This window comes from Panthera onca, chromosome E2 (assembly GCF_046562875.1).
Source record: "Panthera onca isolate mPanOnc1 chromosome E2, mPanOnc1 haplotype 2, whole genome shotgun sequence".
NCBI lineage: Eukaryota > Metazoa > Chordata > Mammalia > Carnivora > Felidae > Panthera > Panthera onca.
In genome coordinates this window covers 56516908-56544371 of record NC_138353.1, presented here as the reverse complement: position 1 = coordinate 56544371, position 27464 = coordinate 56516908, and the positions used below count along the sequence as shown (strand labels likewise).

Below are 27464 nucleotides of genomic sequence, written 5' to 3'. Positions count from 1 at the left end.
ACATCCATGTAATAGAATAAGAGAATACTACCAAGCAATTAATAATAATGGCTGTGTCTTGACATGGAAAAGCTCTTCGCCATATACTGGGAAGGAGGCACAGGAGGTTCCAGAACAGGACGGGTGATGAGAGCCAATTCCGGTAATAAAAACGGAAGCCCCCTCACACGTGACTGAGGGAGCTATACCCAAGTTGTTAAGAGGGTATTATAGGAGCTATTACGGATTCTTTATCATCTTCCTTATTCTTAACTGCCTTTTCAAAAGTCTCCTCCATGAACTATCTTAACTTTATAATAAGGATAAGAAGATACAAGTCATTAAAAAGAAGAATTTCATCTGTCACCAGCCCACTGATGTCCATTTTGATTTGGCTAAGAGCGCAATGCGACGGCCTTTTTAACAAGTCTTGATAACTCGGGCTTTTTAGGGAGAGTATTCACTCTGATGCCTGGACATCTCCTGTCTTTAGCGTTGCCGGCTTCTCAGAGATCAAGGCGCCTTTCACAGACTTTACTGTTCCCTGGTGTGATGAAAGCGTCCCTAGCGGGGGGCCAGCATTGCCAACGTGGGGCGGAGATGAGACCCGCCTTTCATCATGGGAGACCGGATGCCAGCCAGGACGGGAATTCGTTAGAAGTTCCTAAGTTCTGTGGGGGCTGGGGGTGGGGAGGAGGTGTCTTGCTCTGAGGGCGAGGGAGCCTGCCCTCAGGGAAGAGGCCACGTGCCTGTCAAGGCTCCCGGTGCCTGGTGAAAGTAGGGTTTTGGGGGGTCACAGAGCATCTGGGGATAGAGATGCACCAAGTGGTGGTGGGGAGAGGCAGAGAAGGGAGGAGGAGGGGGAGGGAGGAGGGGGAGGGAGGAGGGGGAGGAAGGGGACGGGGCAGAACACCAGACAGCGGGGAGCGGATGAGAGAGACAGAGAGGCAGTGATGGGGTGGGTGCCAGGGAGAGGGAGGCAGAGACACAGAGAGGGAGACGAGGAAGGGACAGACAGAGCAAAGGAGATACCAAGGGAGGCAGGCACAAACAGAGAGGGACACAGAGAGAAAGCTACACGGACACACACAGAGTCACACACACAGACAGGGGCACCTGCCACGACCTGCGTGGTGGCAGAACTCAAGGCAGTGGTTCTGACGGGATGGACACCCTCCGGGGCAGGATGGCTGGGACAGCATCTTATGCACACCTCCGTCATCTGAACTCAGAGCGCTCCTTGAGATGAAGGGTTCCCTCCCTCTTCCCACGCCTGCTCCCCAAAGCATCACTAAGCCAACAATAACAGGACCGCTCACAAGGTCACCGTGCCTTTCGGAGAATTTTGGGCAGCCAAGCGCGGGTCGTCAGAGACCTGGGTCCCAGCCTGGCTGGCCCCGCCCTGCCGCCCTCCTCACCCACTGCACACACAGCCCCTCAGGGACGGCGCTTCTCAGTGTGTCGGATCAAGGGCGGCAAGTAATTAACAGACCTCTTCTCCCAAAAGGCTCCTGTGACAATGGCTCAATGTGTCAGCGACACGGTTGTCCGTGCCTTGGATGAGCTCAGAACCAGCAGCAGGGGGGCCCGGTCAGTGCCAGGCTGAGAAACGGGGGGCACTTCTGGGCCACCATGTGGCCCCAGCAGGAAGGGATGTGTGTGAGGAGTGTGGCCAGAGAGAGAAGCGTGTGAGGCGCGCGCGCGCGCACACACACACACACACACACACACACACACACACACACACTTACTTTGCTTTCTCCAGACACTGCTCAGCTCAATTTGTAAATGCTAGAACTCTTAGGCAAACCAGCCACAGACAGACACCTCAGTGGTATTTCCTGAGGGGACTCAAAAATTGGACTTGGTCACAGTGACTCTGTGGGTCCTGATGACACAGCATCCGTTCTCATCTCCTGGGAAGAGCCCCCTGAACTCCTTTGGTGGTCGTGATGGGACCTGGGGCCCGCGGTGGGCACACTCTACCCGCCTGCTGTTCTGTGGGGCTCAGAGATGGGCCGTGGGTCCAACTGGGCTCTGTGAGACCCAAGCCTGGCCCTGGGCTTGAACTTTCGATTGGGAAGCATGCCGCTGGGGCCGAGGACCGGCACTGCTGGTGGCCCTACAGATGGGGCTGAGGATGTGGCCGACCGCGGGGGACAGCAGAGCCAAAAGATGCAAAAAGGACATGCTCTGAGCACCTGCGTTCTCATGCTGAGTCCCCGCGTCCCCATCAATTGAGGCCGCCTTGGGCTAGGCCACTCCGAGGACGGTCCTGGCAGCTCATGACATGGGTCGTATCTGTGGTGACCGACGGTAGAAACACGAAGCTCTTCAAAGCGTTCCAAACGTGTGCATTTTCCCTCGAGCCTCCCCTCCAGTGATCAACACACAGCTTTCTCCACTGACGTCCTGCCCGTGGTGTAACGGGGGACGCCTGTACCCTGTCCCAGTGGCTCGCACCCTGGTCTTGATACGTCTCAGGGGCTTGGCTCTTGCCGGTACCCCCGCCCTCTCCAGACCAGAATCCCGTCCCTCCCTCAATCTGCTGGACCTGCTCTCTGGGGTCTGGCCCACCTTCCCAGTTCCACGTTCCATCCACAGGATGGGACCTCCTTCCTCCCTCCCCATCAGCCACCTGCATCTGAGAGCATCATCTCCGTGGACCGTCAGGCACCCTGAGTCGGGAGGCTCCTGACTGCAGCTCAGGCAACATCCCCCCGCCCCCCGGCACGTGAGCCCCTGCGGGTGAGGGGCACAGGTCGTGGGAAATGGCGGGAGGTGGTTCATTCTCCCTGTGAGGTCGGGCTGTGCCAACCCATCATTTCCCATCCCCTAGAGACTCTGCAATGCCCGAGTTCCTGTGCTATCTCGGGCCTGTTTTTTTTTTTTTTTTTTAATGTTTATTTATTTTTGAGAGAGAGACAGAGTACTAGTGGGGGAGGGGCAGAGAGAGAGGGAGACACAGAATCCGAAGCAGGTGCCAGGATCCAAGCTGTTCCGCATAGAGCCCCATGGTGGGGCTCGAACCCACAAACCGCGAGATCATGACCTGAGCCAAGGTAGGATGCTTAACGACTGAGCCACCCAGGTGCCCCTCGGGCCTGGTTCTAAACATGTTCAATAAGCCCTCCAGCGACTCTACCAGCAGATTCCTCCTTTTGCCTAAGTCAGCCAGAGCTCGTCTTAAACAAAGAACCTGGACAGACCCAGGTCTCTGTCTGTCACCACATCTGTCCCCCCAACCCCACCAAGTTAACACTTTCAAGACTGGCAACATCCCAAGTCACGCAGCAAGGGCAGAGCCCTGGGTTCAGGAACATCAAGCCCGTGGAAGTTCGCTCTCTCTCCCACCCAGAGTCCCCTCTTCTGCTCCTGCTGTAGAAATACATAGTGACAGGAAAGTTTCCCTAAAGACATCCTAAATTTGTACATTTGTCTGTGAAGCTACCAGTTTCCCCACCTAAGGACTTAAGGAAAGCTTTCTCTTTGATATTTAAATTGCATCTTTCCTCTGCCAGGTACCCAGCAGGAAAAGGAGAAAGAGAGAGAAAAAAGAGGGCAATTTCAGAGTCACATTATTATAGGATTTGGTACAGTTCGCACCTTTATCTAGTTCATCTGGCATTTCAGAAAGTTTTGTTGTGAAAATAAATCCCCTTTTGGGATTGGAAACTAACGTGAGCCGCTCGTCTGCCAGCTCGTTCCACGGTAAAGTGGCTGTGTGGAGACCGTGACACGTTTCCAGGTGTTTCGAATCAGGAAAATACGACACGTGTTTATTAGAAGTGCATCTAATACTTGATTATCCTGTTCCTCCTACGAGAAGAAGATTAGATTTTGGAAAAGAAAGATTAATAACTTTCTTTTGCGGAGACGAGCGGGCGTTTGGACCTGCATGTCGATTTCAGCTTGCCTCGAAACACCGTACCAACGAGAGCAGCCGGTCAAGGCTAGTACCCTACGTAACGATCATTTAATTAAATCTTGTCACGACGACACCTTCTTTCTAAGCACCGGACAGAGCTCAAGAAACGAAGACGGAAATTTTGGAGACGATTTTTTGTTGTTGTTTGTTTGGCTTGCCATTTATCTGTCGGAAACCTAACCCCAACGTTCCCTTTCTAAGTACCGGCGATGTCTGCTCCCCCCCCCCCCCCCCCCCCCACCCGGCTCTGACGCTTCCGAGTCCACGGCACTGAGCAGAGAGCACAGACTTTCCAGACCATCCCGTTTCTAGTCTGATTCCTCTGCTACTAGGCTGGGCAGCCTCGGGCTAGGCACTGAACCTCTCTGAATTCGCAATACCCTTATCTGTATGTGGAGTCAGCCAATGCTGACTTCCAAAGTCATGGTGGCGAGACGATGGGTCGAGTGTCTGAGATGCAGGGGGGGGGGGCCAGACGTGGTGGCTCCTTTTTCTTTTTTTCAGAGCCTGTGCTTGGCACTGGCAGACCCCTCTGGCCATTTGGGAACACTGCCCGGAGGCCACCCTCCTCCCCGGCATCAGGTGTGGAGGCAGCATCCCTGGAGAGTCAGCCTGGTCCTGACGCGATCGGCCAGGAGCTCTTCAGGGTGCCCTGTGCCTCCCACTCGCCCAGATCACTAACAAGTTTACCGTAAGGCTAGTTTGCTCCGGACAGCCAGGCCTGCATCTGGAAAAGAAACGCAACTCCTGCCTGCCTCCGCCCTCCGGTTAGGGAGCCGCTCACCCACCTGATGGTTTGATGTTGCAGGGAATCTGGGTCCGTGGCATTCACGGTCAGGAGCACGCTGCCCACGGAGATGTTCTCCTGCCTGGTCACCATCATGGGGTCCGGGTAGAAAACCGGACCCTCGTTGACGTCCAGGACAGTGATGTGGACGGTGGCCGTGGAGCTGGGGCCATAGGAGACGTCGGGTACCAGCGGGTCCTCGTTTTCCACTTTGATCAGCAGGGTGTGGAAGGCGGAGATCTCGTAGTCCAGAGGCTGGAAAGCAGGGGGAGGAGGCTGAGCATGTGAATCTGCTATAAAGGGCAGGCGCCTTTGCACCAAGCACTCTGACATCCCACGGGCCCGGGTGGATGTTTAGGGATGGATCCAGGATTTGTGGGCCAACCTTAATGCAATTTGGGGTCCCCCTTAACAAAAGGAATACGAAGCATACAGATACAAAAATCGGGATGGAAGGTGTTGGTTTTTTTTTTTTTTTTTAGATGAAGAAATAAATGACAACACATTATGTGAGCCCCAGAGACCTGGGGTCCCCCGTTGCGATCTCTTTAGGCGACGCCCTGGCCACACTGACACTAAAAGGCTTCCTACCTGTGACCTGTAGCCACAAGACGCCGACACTTGGAGGGGGTTGGGGGCATGAACGACTCAAGCCTAAGCTTTGCCAGCTTCGGGGTAGCCCTGCCTCCGTCACCATGGGAGATAGAATGGAAAAGGCCCCAAGTCCCATTTGCACCGTTTCCCTCTCACTCGCCACAAGGTCTGAGGCTGGGGTCTCTACAGCTCTCTGGCACAGGCACGCTTCCCGGGATGGCGTCTCATAGGGAAAAGGGCTGAAGAGGATTGGAAACACCTGGGGTTAAGCCTCTGGGCCCTTCCTCACCTGAGGGCATTTGAAAGTGTGTGTGTGTGTGGGGGGGGGGGGATTTTCAATTGTCACCATGACTTGGGGGCTCGGTGGCCACATACTGGGCAGAGGCAGTGATGACCAGACACAGGGCCATGCCAGGGACCGTCCAACATGACAGTGGACTGTTCCGGCCCCAGGGTCACTGAGATGGGGTCCACCGAGGTGATTTTGCAAAGGGGTCTCAGAGTACCCGCCTCTCCCAGCTGCTGTGCAGAGGAAATCAGATCATGTCAAAGAAGCCCCACTGTAGACACTATTCATACGATGGTCCTGCCCATCACAGAATGTGCCAGATGACAGTCACTTGGCCACTCCCTTTCCAAACCACTAGATGATGTAGGAGTGACATTTCCTGTCCCTGGGGGTGCGTGGGGAGAGGTTCAGGTCTGATGAGGCCACGTTATTTATTTCCAGTTATTTCCCTAATGTTTCGTGGGAGAATGAGTAACCAACTCCTCAGACCCGTGACATAGGGATACTCCTGCTGTGAGGACAGGACCAAAGCAGGTGCACGGAGTTGATTCACACTCGACTACAAGGAAGCAAATGACCTCCCAGGTTGTAAGGGCCACGGGAAGTGGGGGCAGAGCCCCACAGGGGCAAGAGCTGGGATTGAAACCCGCTGGGTGAGTTGGACTGACTTGCGGTAACCTTCCGTAACGATCGCAGCCAACACTCACGCAGCGCTCCCCACACGCGCCGAAGTGCACGCACGCGCATGCGGGCACGCACACGCACACGCAGAGGAAATGCTGACGTGCTGACGCAGGAGTGCTTCCTGATTGTAACGGGACGGGACGGGACCCCTCCCGGGACGGGACCCCTCCCCCCCACCTGCCCCCACCTGTAACAACTCCCAGAGGGACCCTCTGAGTTAACAGATACAAAGCTCTTGGCACCTAGGAGCTACCCAGGCGTTATTTGGTCCCATCCGGGTAACACAAGAATACTTCACCGCTCCGTCCCTTTCTAACTTCTGTCCATCCCGAGTGACGCGCTAAATACGCAACCTCAGGGAAGTCCATTTCCAACAGGGGCCGGGGGATCGCCACGCTGGGAACACAGTCATTCATCCCAACTAGGACACCGAAGAGGGGGAAGACTTTGGCGCGCCGGGTCGGGACCACCCTGCACTCGGCGCTCTGAGCAGGGCTGACGGCAGGACCTCTGTCTCCGGGAGCCTCCTTCCCCCACCCCAGTGCGGGGCAGACCGAGGGGGGTGCACCTCAGGGCCAGAGGGCTTCTCTCACACCAGCTCTGGCTCCTGGCAGCGCAGTTTGCTTCTGGAGGTCAAGTTAACTAGCACACGGGCATGTGTGAAATCCGAAATCTAGCCCGACGGAATTGTCCACCACGATGAAAATGTCACCAGGCTGGGGTTTCTTTGGTTTGTTAGCTTCGGAGGGCTCCTCACAGCAGAATCTGGGCCTGGGTTTGAGGGCCCCCTGAGCCACCTGCAGCAGGATGGAGTGGGGCAGACCAGGCGGGAGGGAAGATCGGAATCTCGAGTGGAGGTGGCCTGGATTATTTATGCACGGCCTTTGGTTTCTCTATGTGTGTGTATTCATGTTGGATAAGTATATGGGTGCCTTTAGCATTAACCATGTATACACAGGGGTTTACATATTCGATGTATTTATGTTAGATGTGCATGTATGTTTCTGTCAGAGGTGTGTGTGTGTGTGTGAGATATCTCTATTTGGGTTCCCCGAGACTCCAGCTGAGTCTGGAAGCAGAGCCTGAGGCAGGGGTTCTGAGTATGATGGACTGGCGTACCTTCTCAGAAGACAGGGAATGAGCCAGGACGTGGTCCCCGCTGGAGCCCAGCTCCAGCCCAGTGCCACGGGGATCCTGGCGCTTTCACTGCACCAGTAGGTCAGCCCCATCTCAAGGCAGGGGCTGGTCTTTTGCACCCCCCTGCCGGCAGGCCCAGGCGGCAGGCTCTCTCCAGCTGGCAGGGCCTAACCTTCCTGGCTGGGGGGCTCCCCTTTTGGTAAGGGCAGTTCTGCTGGGCAGCAGAGGCTAGGACGGTGATCTGCCAGCACTCGAGGCTCTGGAGTGGCAGCTGCGACCTCGTAAGGGAGTCTGGTGGGTGCCTCAGTTTCCCAGGGCGGCCGTACCAAAGGACTGGGTGGCTTAAGACAACAGAAATCCACTGTCTCCCAGTTCTGGAGACCAGGAGTGCAGAGTCCAATGCGAGCAGGGCCGTGCTCGCTCGGAAAGCTCTAGGGGAGCCTGCCTCGTCCCTGTGCCGCTCCCTTCTCTGCCTCTGCTGTCGCACGGCATTCTCCCCTGGGTGTATCTGCCCTCACACGGCCAACTTCTTACAGGAACATGGTCATACTGGCCTAGGGCATCCCCTCCCCCCCACTCGACCATGACCTCATCTTCGCTAATCACATCTGCAGTGACTGCTTCCAGAGAAGGCCACCTTCACAGGGTCTGAGGATTAGGACTTCAAAATAGCTCTTCTTTGGGGGCATAATTTGACCCATAACAGTGGGGCACCTAGAGCCCTCTGACCCCCATAATATATATATTTGATCTTTACCGCCACGCGTCCCTATTTGCCGTGACATTATTTATCCCTTACTGTGCACCTGCCTGTGCCTGGAGTGCCCTGTGTGCATCACCTCACCCAAGCCTCACTTTACCTCGTGATAGTGGGTGTTTTTATTCCCATTTTGTAGATGAGGGGACAGGCTCAGAGAGGTTGAATAACTCAGTTAAAGTCACACAGCACATAAGTGGCACAGAGGGATGTTTTGGCCCCGGAAGCGTGACGAGAAAATCGGAGCCAATAATAAACCGCTGTGTGTACCAAGTGTGATGCTGACGGGGACCTGGTCCTCTGCTCCACTCTGGGCCGATTTATTCACACTGGGATGGAACGCAGCTTCGTAGGTGTGCAAGGGACACCTTCGCTCCCCAATACAGAGGGGTGCAGGTCAAGGTCTGGCCCTGGTGCTCGGTCACCATTGGGCCCGTGGGCTGCTGCACGCTTGTCCCTGCCCTTCCCGGAATCTTGGCCTGGTAAGCACTGTAGCAAGGGACCCTGGGAGAGGCTAGGGAGCTGCGGTGCGTTTCCCACAGACCTCGGTCTGGAGCCGCCAGGAGAAGCAGCTGGTAAGACGGCAACGAGGAAAAAGATGGGAGGCCCTGCTCGCCGGCCCGTCTCCAAGTACGTCCCCAGGCCGACATGCCCTGAGCAGAACACTGGCCTTCGAGGGGTGGAGGCAGGAACAGTGCCACGGAGGCAGGGCAGAGGGGCAGTGAGTCGCATGCTGCCTTTCCGCAGGGCAGTGCCCTCGCTCGCTCACCCCACCTGCCCTGTGTGGAATTAGGATGTAGTAATTCCATTTGCGCGTTCCCCGGGCCAGGCCGCTGGGGAGCTGGCAAAACGTGGGTCTCTGCTCTCGTACCCTGCCCTGGGTCACGCTGGAGTAAGAAACCCTCCTTTGTCTCGGGCACGTGACCTCATTAATGTGATTTGTCTGGTGCAGGGTCTCTGTGTCGGGGATGGGAGGAAATTGAAAACACTTCCAATAAAGTTACAGAGATTCGATTCAATTAATATTTCATTGAGGGTCAAGAGTGGGTGTGGACCAGTGTCCTGCAGGGTTTAAAGGCTGGAAAAGCCATCCCACACGGCGGGGGGGGGGGGGGGGGGGGCGCTGGGGGGGAGAGGTAAAGAACCTGGGGTTTGTTGTCTGATAGAGGGAGGATTTGGAAGTGATCTTACAGTGACTTTTAAGCCTATTATCGCTTTGGGGATCAAGGCTTTCTGGATGTTTCCTTCCTCTCTGAGGACAAAAGAGAAAACAGGCTTAAAATACAGGGTGGATTATATTCAGCCGAAAGGGTAACTCTCTGACAGTTTTGGAATAGGTTTACAAAGCAGCTAAGAGCATTCCTGACCAGAAGCTCTTACAAGGAGACAGGTTCTTGCTTTCTGGAACTGTTAGGATTTGGTCCTGCAGGGAGGTAGGATTCCCCTGGGAACCACACAGTCCTGAAATTTCTGCTGGTTCCTCGGTGTGCGGACTGCCAACTGGTTAGGGCGGGACTGCCCATGGCTGGTTGCCCAAAGACCACCCCTTCCCCCCTCCCAGGTGCTCCCCTCCCCATCTCTTCCTGTAGAAGCCCCAAAGACCAGATTTAGATTTCAGAGCCTTCCCTACAGCTGAGGGTGGGCATATGTTATCTGGGCAATGAAACATCATGGGAAGTTGCCTGGGAGACCAGTGGAAAAGATATTTTCTTCCCTGAAGGCTGCGGCGGGGGGGGGGGGGGCACATGAGAGTTCTCTCTCTCTCTCTCTCTCTCTCTCTTTCTTGCCTGGCTGCCTCCTTGCTTTGAGCCTCAGAACACAGCAGCGGGAAGATGTGCTACCTGGAACTTTGGCAGCCATTTTATGACCATGAGGAAAAAGCCAGAGGCATCTGCTGTGCCCCCTGACGGCTCTCTGACACCCTGAGCTGCCCGTCAATCCTAGATTGGCCTACCTTCGTCTAGTTATGGAAATCATTAAATTCTCTTTAGTATTTAAGCCACTATCAGCCTGGTATTTCGGTACTTGACCTGAAGGGAACAAGGCCAGGCCTGCCTGCAGAAAGCTGCCCGGGGGCTTCGACCTTGGTGGACTGAGAAGCAGAGAGAGCCCAAGGCCCTTTGGAGGAATTCACGTGGCAGGCAGCCAGAGGGAGGCGGAGTCTCCATCCCAATTCTGAAGCAAAGGAAGTCCACTCACTGGTCAAACTGAGGCCCAGAGGGAGCCCCAGGTGTCGTGGAATCTGCAGGTGGAAACATCCTCCGCAGTGGTCATCCGCAAGGCCAGGCTCGGTGAACACCTCCCTCCCTCACATGGTGACCCAGCAGGTGTGGTGTGGGCCCAGGAACCTGGGTCGGGACTAGCATCCTTGGCGATGCTTCTAAGTGCTAACGTTTCAGACTCAGCAGTGAGGGCCCGTGTGGGAAGGTGGGGAGGGGAGGACGCTCCTTCGTGACTCTGGTTCTCTTGGATTTTCTGTCCCTCAAGCTGTAGCAAACAGAACGGGGACGACTGTGCTGTTCCAGGATTTATGATGGGGATGCATATTCACCCAAATGCTGTTTTCCAGCCGCAGGTTTGGAAAATCGTCCGACGGCTTGTATAGACCCAGGCTAGCCGCAGAGGACAGGCAGAGGCTGCGTTAGTTTGCGACTTTCACGACTTGTGAAAGTGCACGGGTGGGTGCACTGGGAGGGCAGTGCCAGGATCTCCTAACAACTCCGCCCGTGCCTGTGTTACTAGGGAAGGAGACCCGGGAAGACCCAGGGGCTGTTCTTCTCAGCCAGGCAGCTGAAGTTCAATGTAAAGGAAGTATTGGAAAGGGCAGGGCTCGGGAGAAACCCAGCCTCTCATCCTCCGAGATCGGCCATCCACAGTGGGTCCGGAGGATTATCCCCACGCTACACTGGATAATGATCTTCCAGGATGCCCACGTGCCAGTCTCCGCAACCTGTGAATATAGGACCTTACGTGGCAACGGGGCCTTTGCACATGCGATTAGGCTAAAGGACCTCGCTGCGGGGAGCCTGGATTATCCAGGGGGACCCATGGAATCCCAGAGGTCCTCAAAGGAGGGAGGCAGAGAAGTCAAAGGAAGAAACAGATGTGAGATGGGGGCAGAGACTCAGAGCCAGAGAGAAATGTGGTGCTGCTGTCCCCTGACCGAAGACACGAGACAGGGCCACAAGCCAAGGAATGTGGGTGGCCTCCAGAAGCTGGGAAAGATGAGGAGATATGTCGTCCCCAAGAGAAACCAGTCCTGCCAACTTCAGCCTCGTGAAACTGATTTTGGTGCTCTGGCCACCAGAACTGTAAGAGAATGCGAGTGTGTGTGGCCCTACATCACCAAGTTTGTGGTCATTTGTTAAAGCAGCCCCAGGACACTTGCACAGGTGCTAAGGGTCAGTCGCCCTTTATCTCCTGTTTTTAAGTGAATAACCGAGATTGTGCGAAGACCAGGAAGAAATGTAATGATCTCTCTCTCTCTCTTTGTTTTTTTTTGAGAGAGAGAGAGCACATGTGCCAACAAGGGAGAGGGGCAGAGGGAGAGAGAGAGAATTCTAAGCAGGCTCAGCACGGGGCTCCATCCCACGACCCTGGGATCATGACCTGAGCCAAAATCAAGAGTCGGATGCTCGACCAGCCGAGCCACTCAGGCGTCCTGTAATGATCCGCAGTTTTGATCACAGATCTTTAAAAAACCTTCACATATCCCATTTTTGCATATCTTTGATAATTCACGGTCAGATGTGTGGAGAATCTCATTTGAAAATTAAATTAGGGATTTTTTTGAAGGTTACACGTAAGTTTGAGTTTCCTAGAACCCGTAAAACAGCTTGGTTTCGTGGCTGTGAGGGTACAAGTTCACCCTTAAGCTGTGAGCCCCTTTTTCTGTTTTCAATTCCAAAAGGAGGAGAGCAGGGCTGACTTCTCCTTGACCTTCCCCAGCAGGGAGGCCCTCTGCCTGGTGGAGGGAGGAGCCCAGAAGCGCCCTTACTTTGACGACGGACAGCATGCCCTCGTTGGTCTGAGGGTTGGTGTGGATTTCGAAGCTCTGCCCAGGGTTTCCGTTGATGATGGTGTAGACAGCCCTCCACGCGCCCGTGGTGGGGTCGTCCTTGTCTTCCACTGTCAGGTTGACGATAACCCCCACGGCTCCTTCCTCGACGGTGGCTTGAAACTGCAAACAGAGCAGATGGTTACTGTCACTCTTTGGAAAGAACAGCAAAGACCCTTTGCGGGGCTCGGACCGTGGGCCCGGTAGTGGGTACGTTACCCGCATCACCTCATTTCACAGTAAACAATAATGCAGGCAGGTCATGGAGCTGTGCTGTGCTGGCAGATGGTCCTCTCCCTCCCTCTGCCTTCCTTGTACTTAGGTGAGGCCATGAGACTGCTTTCTCCCCTACTGGATGTGGCCAGATGTGATGCTTGCCAGCTGGGGGCAGCGGTCTCTTCTCTGTGCCTCTCTCCTGCCATCTATCGGAACCCAGACAACCACAGGACCATAGGGCAGGGTACGGCTACGGGGGGAGGATCGTGGGTCCTGAGTCCCCACAAGGAGAAGAACACCATCCCGGGAGCTGTTGTTGAAGGAGAGACAGACGTCTATGGAGGTTGAGCCTTTATGCAATTCTGTCTGCCTTTGCTCTTGCAGCGTCATCTACCCCAAACCACAAGGTAACCAAGGTAACCGGGGAGCCAGTGTATGTCTCCCTGGCGTGTGGAGGGACTGGAACTGGAGCCTCGCCCCCCTGCCCGTGTCGGACTCCACAGCCTCTGCTCGACCGCACCATCTCCTCGAAGGAAGAAAGTCCCACTCCTTCCCCATGACTTAAACAAAACAAAACAAAACGTTTTCTACGGAAACTTATAAATCAGTTGTTTGAAGCCTTGTTGTACCTGTGTTTTTATTGTAATACATCTCACATACTTGTTGCAAGTAGGTGTGGTGGAAATAAATCAATAAATGAAAAATCAGCTTTCCCAGGGATAGAGAATTTCACGAGCTATCATTAGCACATTCCTTCGAGCTGGAAGCATAAAGTATTGTTTTGGTGCTTACCTCTGACACACTACACGTGAATAGTAATCTGTTTGCAAATATTTTACAGACAAGTAATACCAATAAGCTGACAACAAGAAGAAATATCTTGGAATTTCAATTAGTAGCCAAGTGAATCTAGAGACAGTGAGACAGTGTCAGAAAGCCTTTGTGTTCAGAGAAAAGTCATTTGAGAGATGAGGTTTCAGAAGCGGTGGCTGATTAATTGACTTGCAAATCATTAATCATAAGCCTTAATCTTGATGCCTTGGGGGGGGATGGGGCGGGGACGGGAACTAATTTGTCTACCACACCTCAGCAAACCCGGGTGGGTTGTTTCCTTTTCTCTCAAAGGGACGCTGGGAAATTCTTGCAACATGATGGCAGGATGGAAAGTGGCCAGAGCAGGGAGGTCTGGAAGACGCTGTCACATGGATATGGCTCCGGGAGACAAGGAAGTTGACCTGATTCTTGTCTAAGGAGGCTCTTCCTTCTATCTTTCCCTCCTTCTCACAAAAATCATGGAATTCCTAAGCGTAAGCCTAGATAGATGGTCTTCAGCTCTGTTTGCACATTAGAATCTTTTCAGGGGCGTTTTGTTTTGTTTTTAACTAACCAGGCTCTATTCCAATTCAGTGGGTTTGGGGTAAAGTCTGAGATTCCATACTTTCTTAACCTGTCCAGATCATTCTTTTTTTTTTAAGTTTATTTATCTACTTAGACAGAGAGAGAGACACAGAGAGAGAGAGAATCCCAAGCAGGCTCCATGCTGTCAGTACATAACCTGCTGTGGGGCTTGAACTCATGAATCATGAGATCATGACCTGAGCTAAAACCAAGAGGCAGATGCTTAAATGGCTGAGCCACCCAGGTGCCCCTGTCCAGATAATTTTAGTATGCAATTTGGGTTGAGAGAAGCATGATAGAGTCCAAGGTCAAGAACGTTCAGATATGGGTGAAGAAAGAGGCACAGAGAAGCAAGGGAAGCCCAGAGTCATTCAATGAACCAAAGGTCAAGTCCGCGTCTCCTGGACTCCTGTAAACACTGCTTTTAACAAGTTCTATTACTCAAGACCTGCATCACTTAGGTCCGTCCTTCACCCCTGCTGGGGTCCAGAGCCCGATGACCGGTTCTCTGTCCCTACTGATCACACCAGACCTCAGCTCATAACCTGTCCTTGTGTCTTTTCTGACACTGGCACCTTAGGACCCCAGGTGGGCAATTATGCAGGCACACGGAGCACTGAGACCAGAGGATGCTGGGAACCATCCATCCTGTAGAAATGCTGCTACATCCAGCACAGAGGTGAGAAGCTGCTTTGTCAAAGCAGATGAGGCTCACGTTGCTGAGATGAACACCTAGGACAGATCACGATTGGAGGGGGCTGGAGGCCCTATGTGGTCTGCCTTGTTCACAGATCTCCCCCCGACCCCTCACATGATGCCAGGTACAGAGAGGGGAGACAGTAAGCATTTGTTGAATGAATCGGTGGTCTTAAATATAGGCAGTAGGTCTTAAATATAGGCATCAAAGGCGAGGGCGGAGGAAATATGAGAGATGTGGTTAGCCAGGAGCCGTGAGAGGGACTGGCTTGTTGACCGATGCTTGATTCTGCTACTTGCTTGATGTTCCAGAAGGGTAGGGATGGACCGATCTCTTTTGTTCTCCAGGACATCTCCAGCACGGCGGCATCACAACTTTTGTCGATCTTAGTCGACAAAAGTCGAAAGTCTTAGGTCGACTTTCACCTTCGTTGGTCCCTCCCGCCATAATAGATTTTCGTGGGCTTAATTTTTTTTTTTTTTATGTGAGGGAAAAAACCAAAATTTTCTTTGACTCTGAAAGTTCTTTTTTCCTTATGATTTGAGGATGCTGTATCAATAGTAACTGTTGGATGACTCAGCCCTGATCCTTAGTACATAGCACAGTACTGGATGCATGAAGATCTGATGGATGGACGGATGGATCTTAAAATTGATAGTTAGGCCATGTCTAAGTGGGAAAAACCTGTGCAGATTTCCCCCATGACACTTCTTTTTTAATGTCTGGAGCACATAGGGGATGGCATAAAACACCCTTTTAGTGTGCGAGCTAATGTCTCCAAATGGAATAAGGTGGTATTATTACAGGAATTCTCACAGTGTGTACTGTGGCCCTAATATATCCTTAGATTTAGCAATGTGTCCACAGCTACATTTACCTACCATCCATCCACCCCTCTATCATCCACCCATCATTTTCCATCTATTCTCCATCCATCCTCCATCCATTTATCTTCCTTCCTATCCATTAATCTTCCTTCCATCCATCTATCATCTACCCATCCATTCTCCATCCCTCTATCCCTGCATTTATCCATTTATCCATCCACCCATCCACTTATGCATCCATCCACCCACCAATCCATCCATCCATCCATCCACCCACCCACCCATCCATTTGTCCATCATTCTCTATCCATTTGTCCATCTATCGCTCTTCCAGACAGACATCCAGCCAACAGATATTTGGCAAATGGCTTCTGTATGCCAGGCATGATATAGTCTTAAATTCTAGGGATACACTACAAAATAAAACAGACATGGTATATGTCTGGTAATAAACCTATGTTCAATATTAGGAAAAAAAGTAACACTGAGCCTGTAGCTTGAAAGGGGGCTGGTGAGAGGGAGTGGGTGCCTGACCCAGTCTGTGGAGGGTCATTAGGGAGGGATTCCTTGAGAACTGAAAGCACAGGAGGAGTTAGTAGGGTGAAAGGAGAGAGAGTGGCCCTGGCATCTGGAACAGCAGGAGCAAAGACCAGTGGCAGGGGGGAGCATACGCATTTGCAGAAGGGAGGGAAGGTGGGTGTGTCTGGAGTGGGGGGAGGCTGGGAGAACTGTTTCCCACTGGACTTCAGAGAAGGACAGATTCAGATTATGCAAGGCTTTGGGGGCCAAGGAAAGGCACTGGAATTTACCATGAAAGCCAAGCCGAGTCTAGTCAAGGAACTGGATTGTGTTTAAATCTACCCTTGAGAGAATTCAGAAAAAAAAATCTTTAAATATAGAAAACATTCAACACAATTATTACAGTCTCTGTTAAGACCATTATCTGATTCTTGCATAAACTACAAAGTCAGTTTCCTTGAGCATCCATTTAGAAACTCATTATTGCTTAATTAAATACTCATTCTATTAATTCTATTCAATGTTTTAAACCCATTATATAATTCAAGATGGAAAATTAAATAGATTAAAATGAAATAGTACCATTTTATATTTCTATAGCAATGCTCACTTTGAGATTTAAAAACAGACAGACAGACATTAATTTAGCACACCAGAGCAGGAGGAATTATTGATTGTAACATTACTTCCCCTAATTGGAAAAAAAATAGATAAAGTCACTTTTCTGTTAAACTGTGTGGCAAATCAAATACCAGATGCAAAATGTGTTTTTACGCAATCAATGTGGGTGACTGGCTTGGGACATAGTGAGGCTCATTAGCTCTCTCCCTGCTATTCAGAACTGAGTATTTCATTCTGCTTTCTTTGATGACATGCGGGGAGTTTTGTGATGGACGTTTAGGAAGAGAATGCCTGGACTTTCCACAAAGGTCATCCATCACCAGGGGGAAGAGAGCCTTCTGTTTTATTTTACATCAAGAATAAATGCTCTTCGTCATAGAGCAAGTGGCTGGTTTTATATTAAGGTTAACCCAAAGATGGAAATAATAATGAGCAGAGTAGAAAGCCACAGGTGGGGAAGAGGTGACAGGGCATGACTTTAAGGGGCTGGACATCTGCGGGCTTGCCTGCCTGACGACTGGAGTCCAGGTTCACGACCTGTCAACCATGACGTTTCATGGATGGTGAACCTGAAAAGTCGAGATATCGTCATCTGGGTCCTGGCTTTGGGAAATTAAAAGCTAAGATCCCAGAAAATTTGATAAACTTAAATTTCTACTGGGAGGTTAACAGTGTGAGGGAGAGATCATCAGAAATTTAACTTGCAAGCAATTTTATGAGTCTATATTTACATAAAGGATAGAACTCATTGGAAAAATCTAATCTCTTGCTAATAGCCTAATGGGTAGAAACTGTGATTGCTAGAAATAAGATAATATATTTAAGAATCTTGGCACATTGCTTGGAATGGAGTAAGGAATCAGAATTTGTTAGTGAGGATGGGATGATTTGGGATTTTGTTTTGTATCCTATGAAATTTTTACTAATAAATTGGAGAATATGGTTTAAACCCCTGTGACTCTCTGTTCTTATCAGGGTCTGGCTTTTAATGGATAATCTATGTTGATATCTTCTTTCCCTGCATTGGTGTGGAAAAGCTCTCCTTTCAGTTAGGAGCATTTGACACTCACATACTTGCGTATCCCTGATTTGCTCTAACAACAGACCCTTTATTGCCAAGGCAAATCATGTTAGCCTATAGCTGTATTAGAATGGAGAGCTGTATTAGGTATCTGGTTTCCTTCCACCTAGGATTAGGATTCACCCCAGGATGGAAAAATGCAAGAAATATTTATTTAGTAAAATATTTACTTGGTAAATATCTGTTTGTTCGTTTGTTTGTTTATTTATTTATTTAGTAAATATTCCTGAAGTGTCACCAGGTACAGGAAATAGAGCAGTAAATGAAAGGGACACTCTTCTCTCCCCTGAGGGGCTTACAGCTCGGTAGATTGACACATTCCCTCCCAGTCACCCCCTTTATATGTTTTGCTCACCAGTGACATCTCCAGACATTTTGTTTTCTACCATTTCTCCACTGTCATATATCCAAGCCTCCATGTGTGGTCAGTTATTCATGCTTTCATGTTTGGACATGATTTAGTTTCCAGCTAATGGCCATTTCAATAATGGTGCTGGATCATTGGATATTGGATATCCATGTGGAGAAAACATGAATATCCATCCCTACCTCACACCATACACAAAATGTGAAAGGTAAAATAATAGAAGTTTTAGAAGGAAACATAGGAGGACATTAAAAAAAATTTTTTTTAATGTTTATTTTTTGAGAGACAAAGAGAGACAGAGCATGATCCCAAGGGGGAGGGGCAGAGAGAGAGGGAGCCACAGAATCCGAAGCAGGCTCCAGACTCTGAGCTGTCAGCACAGAGCCTGACACGGAGCTCGAACTCACAAACTGTGAGACCACGACCTGAGCTGAAGTCGGACGCTTACTTGACTGAGTCACCCAGGAGCCCCCGTAGGAGGACACTTTAATTCAGCTTATGGCTAATGCTTATGTGCACTTTATACATATGTGATATAATATGTAAAATATTTAAAATATATAAAATACAAAAATATAAAATGTAATTATGTGTGTGAAGTTCACATAATAAAACATATCTAATAGTTAAAAAGAACATATAAACAAGAACCTATATTATTTAAATAAAAATTCCAGTAAGCATACAGAGTTCTAAATAAAGTTCTTCTGTATTAAAAAAATTGTTTTTAAATGTTTATTTATTTGAGAGAGAGGGAGAGAGAGAGACAGTGTGAGTGGGGGAGGGTCAGAAAAAGAGAGAGGGAGACACAGAATCTGAAACAGGCTCCAAGCTCTGAGCTGTCAGCACAGAGCTTGATGTGGGGCTCAAACTCTGACCTGTGAGATCATGACCTCAGCTGAAGTTGGACGCTTAACTGGCTGAGCCAGCCAGGCGCCCCTCATTAGAAGCCTTTATGTCTAAGAAGTGATTAACAACAGAGGCCCACAAGGGACTCTGAAGGTCTTTGGCTAGAAACCATCAGCTAGCCCATAAGACAACACCACCTACTGAATCTTTTCCTAGCCATGTCCTAACAGAACATGCATAGGCAGGCCCCAAATGACTGTAGAACCAAGATGGGAGAAGAATATTCGGGAAACCACCAGACCATAATGGCTTCAGACATTGGCAAGCCTCTTTGACTCTTGTCTCTATCTGGTTAAAATTCTGTAATCTCTAAATACCCCTTTCTCTCCCCCCCCTCCTTTTTTTTAAAGTTTATTTATTTATTTTAAGAGAGAGAGAGAGAGAGTGTGAGCAGGGGAGGGGCAGAGAGAGAGAGGGAGAGAATCCCAAGCAGGCCCCGTGCTGCTGGTACAGAGCCTGACGTGGGGCTTGATCCCATGAACTCCACAAACTGTGAGATCCTGACCTGAGCTGAAATCAAGGGTTGGACACTCAACCAACTGAGCCCCCAGATGCCAGGGCTCGGGTGTCCAGCAATGGTAAGCAAAGCCTACCTGTCCTCTCAAGCAGAGACAGCTTGGGGCATGCCCCTCCCAACTGTCAGCTTCTGGAAAGTGAGGATCATGTCTCTGATTCCTCAAATGGCAGATCTTCCATAAAGTGAGAGCACCATAATTAGACATTGAATGTTGGGGTCGTTTTTGTCTGTGCAGTAAAAACCTAAGGGGAGAAGATGCCAGGGTGCACGTGTTTGAGGGTCTCGCAATGAGAACGGGGACCACGTCTTCTCCAGTCTCACTGAGAAAAAGGCGGGTGACACTAAATTATAGTTCAAATGGCAGAAACGACAGAATTCTAAATGGTGGACATCAGCCTTCCTTTTCTGAGGATCCTTAAAGAAGATCTCAGCCCCTGCTGCAAAGAGTGTTCTAGGGTGCCTTTTGTGTCGTGGGACCCCAGCTTCCTTGACCAGAGCGGACTGGACCCAGATGTGGCACCAGACTCACTGCCGACCACAGGTAACCACTCACAGGTAATTGCCTACTTTGTGAGCAATCAGGTGTTTCTCTAAGAACCTGAACTCAGAGAAATAGGGGCTATAATCACAAATAAAGGGTCCTTAAATCCTACGTTTCTGGGTAGTTGAGCATGAGGTGACCTTTTTCTCTGTCACTCGGACAGCTATGAACAGATGCATAGAGAGGTAAAAGCATGGACACACTGCAAGAAAAATGGAGAGTTCCCAGGGTACTCAAAAACTCAAAAGACAAAAGACAGATTGGGAGGCATCCTTGGTCTCTGGCTGGTTTCCCAGCCCTGCCCCCATGCCCCGGGGCTCCCTGCACGTCTTGTCTTGTCGCCTGGAAGCTTCTAGGCCTGTCAACAGCCACATCTTCACCAGCCACCTTGAGAGGGTGTCTGCTTTTTGCAACTAACGGAGCCCCGGGAAACCAAGGCTGGTGGTGGATGTCTGCCATTCTCAGCGGGAAGATGTGGTCTTTTGGGTGAAGATTTGGGATCCACAGGTGTCTCCTCAAGTGTTTTTTTTTTTTTTTTTTTTCACCTTGCTATGGAGAATTTCAAACATTTATAAAAGCAGCCAGAATAAAGAGCCCCGTGTGCACATCATCAGGCTTCAGAGACTGTCACCTTGTGTCCCACTGTGCTTCCTTTATGCACCCACGTCTCCCCATTCCTGTATTATCTGGAACGAATCCCAGATATATCGTTGTATCTGTAAATATTTCATTGTGTGTCTCTAAAAGATAAAGGCTCTTTTTCGGAAAACATAATCAAAGTCCTTTCTTGATCCGGCGAACATTAATTTCTTCTGATAATTACTGGTTTTCTTTGGTGCCGGATACTTTGATAAAAGCATTTGCATGTTATCTCTGTTGTGGAAAGAGCGACAGCCAACCAGGCCTGGTGAAGGATGGTCATAAAGGGGCCTGGTAAACTGCTCCGTGTGTTACCAGAGCTTCCTGAGCTATGTGTTTCAAGCAGGTGAACGAAGGCGAATAGCTCAACGGTAGTAAAGAACAACACTTTAACACCAAAGAAGCCTGCTCTTGAGCAAAGAGCACTCTCTAAGATTCAGTGGCCTCCCAGGCCATGTGGCTCTTGATCTGGGGCGGGGGAGGGGGGGCGTATACACAGCCCCCTAGTTGGTGCGACCCACCCAGAGAAGCCCTGGGCTGGCAGGAGAGCTTTGCACCTGGAGGGCTGCCAACCGTGGTTCCCCTTCCACCAAGAGGAGAGACCAAGTGTCTCCCAGCTTTCTGGATGTACAGGTGCAGGGGGATGGGCCAACGGGCAAGAGACGGAAACCATATTCATTCACTGCGTGCTCTCGGTGCACAGTCCCCTGTGTGGGTTCATTTCCTTTGAGGAGGTGCTGAGTAAATGATCTCCGAGGACGATGGCCGGCCAGGCCGGGCTCTCGGGGGGCCCAGCAGTGCACCTGCTAAAGACTGTATTCTTCCCCTCATGTCCTTGCCTCCTCTAATCTGCCAAGTACACACACAGAAGAAGCCCAAATAACAAAACACGCCTTTACCTCCAGGAAACAAAAGGAAAACACATCGCCACCGAAGACTGACACGAACACAATGCACTTGAGCAGTGGTTGTCAAACCGTGTTCCTGGGAACGAAGACCGTTTGAGAGATGGTGCGGGAGTCCTGGCAACGTTTCAGGTGTTTCCCCCCAAACAATAGAGAGTTAAGGAATCTGTTAATTATGGTTTGTCTGTTGGGTGTATGAGAGTTCCTGCCCAAGATTGTGCCTCAAAAGACAAAAAAAAATTGCTGATAAAACAGAAGTCTGAAAATCCCTGCCTTAGGGAACCACTGAAATAAACACTACATTAGATAGAGAGAGAAACATAAAACCAAGGAGCAAATTTGCCTGCATTCCTCAGTCTCTGAACGCCCAGTGCAGACAATATCCTACCTGATTATAGGATGTCTCCCTCACTTGAACTGCTCCCTGTAAAAAATGTAAGAGAAAGCAAAATGCATCTGTACATCTGATCGGAGAATTGGAAATAGCTTCATGTTGAGAAGCAAAGAGATTTTCTGTAGAGATATGCGTCTGACCACAAACATTTAAATCTGGATGAAGAATGACTTTTTTAGGAGCGAGAGCGTGGTCTGTTCCAGAGTTTGGAGCTTGGCTCATGCAATCCTGCAGATTTATAGCTGTGGGAATTTCAGCGATGTGGGGCAAGTTGAGCTTTACCTTGAACTCATCAATCCTGTAACTTCTCTGAGTCCCTGCTTGCTTATCTGAGACGTAGGTGTCAGACTAGTGTGGTAGGTTGTTTCTCTCTTTTTTAAAGTTAAAAAAAATGTTTGTTTACTTATTTTGAGAGAGAGAGAGAGAGAGAGACAGAGAGAGAGAGACAGAGAGTGTGGGTGGGTGAGGGGCAGAGAGAGAAAGAGAGAATCTCAAGCAGGCTCCGCACTGTCAGTGTGGAGACCGATGTGGGGCTCGATCCCATGAACCACGAGATCACTACCTGAGCAGAAATGAAGAGTTGGATGTTGAGCAGACTGAGTCGCCCAGGCGCTCCAAGCTGTGGGTTCTTTTTTTTTTTTTTTTAATTTTTTCTAATGTTTATTTATTTTTGTTTTTTTTTTTTTTAATTTTTTTTCAACGTTTTTTATTTATTTTTTGGGACAGAGAGAGACAGAGCATGAACGGGGGAGGGGCAGAGAGAGAGGGAGGGAGACACAGAATCGGAAACAGGCTCCAGGCTCCGAGCCATCAGCCCAGAGCCCGACGCGGGGCTCGAACTCACGGACCACGAGATCGTGACCTGGCTGAAGTCGGACGCTTAACCGACTGTGCCACCCAGGCGCCCCTCTAATGTTTATTTATTTTTGAAGGAGAGAGAGACGGAGTGTGAGTGGGGGAGGCGCAGAGAGAGAGGGAGACATAGAATTCAAAGCAGGCTCCAGGCTCTGAGCTGTCAGCACAGAGCCCGACGTGGGGCTCGAACTCACAGACCGTGAGATCATGACCTGAGCCGAAGTCGGATGCTCAACCGACTGAGCCACCCAGGCGCCCCCCCCGCTGCCAACCCCAAGCCGTGGGTTCTCAACGCTGACTGCACATCAGAATCACTTGCAAACCTTGAAAACCTGTTGATGATCTGGGGTCCCACATACACAGGTTTTTCTTGGGTGGGGCCGAGACGTGCGTATTCCTCAAAACTTCCCCAGATGATTCTGAAGAGCAGGGAGGGAGGAACACAACTGCTTGAGAGACTCTAAGGTCCCCTCCTGGTGTTGGGCTCAGGCCTTAGAAAGAGCTTTGTGATCCCCCCTAGGGCATGTCGGGTCCTCACTGGCGAAGACTCCTTTGGGGGAGCCACACTTGGTGGGGAAACTTGAGAACTCTCAGTTCTATGCTCAGGGGGTCACAGGGGCTGCCAAGCAGAGCAGTGGAAATCATTAGCCAGTGAAATCACAGGGCCAGCTCCTGGAGGTCCTGGTTTTCATCGCCTCGAACAGAAATCGGGTACCCGTTGGCAGCTACCCCATTCCTCCCACCGGCTAGCCCCGAACAGCCGTGACTGTGCTTTCTGTCTGCATGGAGTTCCTATCACACTTCATACAAACAGAATCACACAACATGTGTGTCTGACTTGTTTCACTGAGTGCAGTGTTTTCCAGGCCCATGCACGTTCCTGCAGGTACCAGGACTCTGTTCCTTTTGTGGATGACTGCTGTGGATGGATGGACCCCATTTTGTACATCCCTTCATCCATTGACCAACAGGTGGGTTATTTCCACTTTGGGGCTATTGTGAACGATGCGGCTATGAACGTTCATGGACAGGCTCTGGCGTGGATTCATGTTTTCCTTCTCCTGCATAGACACAGCAGTGGACGTCCTGGGACGTGCAGCGACTCCATGTTGAAGGTGGCGTGGATTGAAGTCGTTCATCCGCAAGGATTCAGCACCTGCCCAACGCCTTTCAAATACACGGGGCTGCGTCCCGCTTGCTGGCTTCCCGGACCCACAGCCCCCGGGTCCCACGGGAGGGAAGGCAATACTTGAGACTCAGGCTTCCCTCTTTGAATGGCACGAGGGTTGGGGAGGGAGAAATATGTAGGAGAGCCTTATCTCGTTCAAAACCTTTGGCCAACACACTGAAAGTGGCCTCCTCCTTCCCAGCTTGCACGGGGTACTGCTCAGGTTAATGCGGAAACGAGACAGACCCCCCCAGAGTTCATGGAGAGCCAGCCCTCCTCCCTGCACTCAGCCAGTTCTAACCAAGAAAAGTACATCTTTAATCTCCCGAGCTGTGGGAAAATCGACACACTTGGTTAGACTCCTGATGCTAACACCCCAGTACAAATAAGGACAAGGGAAACCTTCTGCTTTCATTACAAGGGATTTGTACAAATTCATACATGGAATTGACTTACAGCTTCTAATTTATATTTAAATCCCAAACGTCTTAGTCAGAAGAAACTGCTCTGCAGGCCTTCGTCTGTGTCTGCACCATTGACTCGTGCTTCAAATAGACCCCATGGGCCCAACTGTAATTCCCATTGGGACATCCACACGTTTCTTTCCAGAGGTGGCTCGTGGAGTTTCTGAGGACATCAGCTGAGTCCCACGGGGAGAAGAGACGGATGAGAATCATTCCCTTGGGAATCAGGCCCGACGAGAGAGGGAGGATGAGGAAAATCATTCTCTGTCCTTTCTGGGCTCTGTTACCAGTGGGGAGACAACAGGAGTCCGTGTGGGGATAAGGGTGCCCCCATGGCATTCTCTCACGTTGATAAAGACAAACGAGGAAAGTTACTTATGTTTAGTGCCCTATGAAGCTCTATCATCTGTGGCTTTGGCCAAGAAACAACCTTTGTGGGCCTTGATTTTCTCATCTGCAAAACGAAAATAAGGGTATCTACCCTCATGGGATTCCTATGATGATTAAGTGAGAATATTTATGAATGTCTAGATGCATGCCTGACATAAAAGCACTGTATGCACCTTGTTATAATGAACACAGACAACATGAACAAAGAAATGAGGTTTGCTACAGTGCACATCACTGTACTGAACATGACCAAAGAAATTAACTTGCCTCTTTCGGAGTTTTTTTGGGTACAGTAGCCTAGTCCCGCTAAGCATCACTTCCGTCGATATGAAGTTCCCTTGTTACATAAACTACTTAGAGTTGGTGTCGCATAATCAGCAGTGTCCTGACCAACACTTTTTAGTTCCTAATTGTATTTGCAAACTACCATACGGTTTCTCAACCTCAGCACTATTGACTTATGGGTTGGATCATGATTTGTTGGGTGGGACTGCCCTGTGTGCGGTTAAGGTGTTCAGCAGTTTCTCTGGCCTCTACCCACTCGATGCCCGCAATGCCCAAGGTGCAAACATCAAAAATGTCTTCAGACACAGCCAGAAGTTCCAGGGGGGCACACGTGTGTGTGTGTGTGTGTGTGTGTGTGTGTGTGTGTGTGTGTATGTGTGTGTGTGTGTGTGTGTGTGTGTGTGTGAGAGAGAGAGAGAGAGAGAGAGAGAGCGCGCGCGAGAGTGAGAGACACACACAGAGAAAATTCCTCCCTGGCTGAGAATCACTGATCTAGCCCAACCAGGCCAGGGCCTCCCTACAAACATCTGCCTGGAATTGGCAGCCCACAGATCCCCCAGGACAAGATTGATCATCAAGCTGGGGAGCCTGGGTGGCTCGGCTGCTTAAGTGTCTGACTTGGGCTCAGGTCATGATCTCGTGGTGCGTGGGTTCGAGCCCCGCGTCGGGCTCTGTGCCGATAGCTCAGAGCCTGGAGCCTGCTTCAGATTCTATGTCTCCTCCTCTCTCTGCCCCTCCCATGCTCATGCTCTGTCTCTCTCTGTCTCTCAATGATAAATAAATGTTTAAAAAAAAAAAAAGATTGATCATCAAGCTGGCTCTAGACTGAAGTCTCCGAGGAAAACACTGAAATAGCATAGTAACATTTGCTGGAATAACTGAATCAGACGTTGCCAGGAAAACATTCAAGGGTAAAATGGAAGACTATAATTATTATGAAAATTATTGATGTAGTTTTCATTACTCTACAATTCTTGAATTAGCAACTGATAATCCCTCTTCTAAAAGAAGAAAGGTAGTTCTTCTTGCTTTCCATTCTTCCCGACACTTGCCCGCCTCTCACTTTTTAATAAACACGCCCCATGCCCGTGTATGGCAAGTGGACACAGACCCGGGTCGGTGGTGGGGCTGCAAGGAAGGACGGGCTGGGACAAGAGGCGGTCCTGTCACCTGCAGGGAGGGTGGTCCACTTGGTCCAGTTGGAGCTGTGTTCAGACTCCAGCTTGGGGAAAATGAAGGATTACGCCCTGGGGCCTATGGCTTCTCCAGGTTCTCCAAACCCTGCCGACTGGAAGCGTGGGCCTTGGGCTGGAGGCGTGGGCATCACCTGGGAGCTGGATGAAAATGCAGACTCAGGGTCCCACCCTAGAGCTTTGGAACCAGATCCCAGGTGACAGGGCACTAAGTCAGTTTGAGAAGTGTGCTCCCAAGCCCTTCCACCTACGCCTGCCCTCCACGCTGTCCTATGCTGTCCTAGGTGGTGACCCAAAGGGGAGGGAGACCAGGGAGGTGGGCAGGGGGCCATGCACTCAGCAGCCTGACCTCATCACCCTCTCCCTGTGACCTCTGTGCCCTGGCTGGAGGGGCCGGCCGGCTCCCTCCCTTCAGTGTGAACCCCATTCCCTGCTCTCCAGTCTGTAAACACATTCTAGAACCTTCAGTTAAGAAGCACAGCAAAGAAAGAGTAGCCTCATCTCTGCCCCTCTCATTCCTTCCTGAGGGAAGCCTGCATTTCCTCGCCTCCGCCCATGCTGCTAAAGACTGAGATATGGACAGTCTCTGTGAGGCTATGGAACACAAAAATAAGCCTTGTACATTTACTTGCAATCAAGGAACGATGTAAGATGTCCATGTTGAGATATAATTACAGGAGAAAACATCCTGTTCAAGAATCCTTCCTGGGTCTGTTGAACAGGGGCCAAGGAGGCTTTTCAGGGGACCCAGGCCACAGTCCCGAGAGGCCCTTCCCCCGCGTGGCTCCTGTACCTGGGCTGCTATACCTGCTGGGGGTGTGGACGGCGGGGGGTGGGGGGGTGGGGGGCAGGGAGTGAGGAGAGGGAAAGGGGCTGGGATTTGAATATGGAAAACAGGAGCTGTCACAGAGTTCGGGAATCTTAAGTAAAAAGGTGAAGCTTTCAGCTTGACTTTTTCCTGCTTAGTGGCAGGTTGGGACAGTGGGGGTTGTTGAGGAGCACGGAGAGAGCCAGGGGGAGAGAAAAGCTAAGGGGGAGAGAGGGGAGATGGGGAGAGAGAGACGCACAGAAGAAAAGGCGAGAGAGAGAGGAGCAGACAGGAGAGGAGAAGAAAGCAAAGGAGCGCTAGAGAAGACAGAAAATGAACACAGAGGTGGGGGCCGAGGGAGAGCGGAAGGGGGGTGGCTCAAGGTCTCAGTTTGCGTTTTTATTTTTTATTTTTTTAAATTTTTAAAAAAATGTTTATTTATTTTTGAGACAGAGAGA

General features: G+C 50.5%; 1 protein-coding gene across 3 annotated transcripts in view; it reads right to left on the bottom strand.

The window, feature by feature from the left end:
• CDH13 (cadherin 13) overlaps window positions 1-27464 on the bottom strand; it is a 1089618-nt gene that overhangs the window by 90959 nt on the left and 971195 nt on the right. For all 3 annotated transcript variants that reach the window (XM_078439088.2, XM_078439089.2, XM_078439090.2), the window contains 2 exons: window positions 12153-12335; window positions 4696-4949 (listed from right to left, as the gene is read on the bottom strand). In XM_078439088.2, coding sequence (XP_078295214.1) covers window positions 4696-4949; window positions 12153-12335 — 437 coding nt within the window. The remainder of the gene's footprint in view (window positions 1-4695; window positions 4950-12152; window positions 12336-27464) is intronic.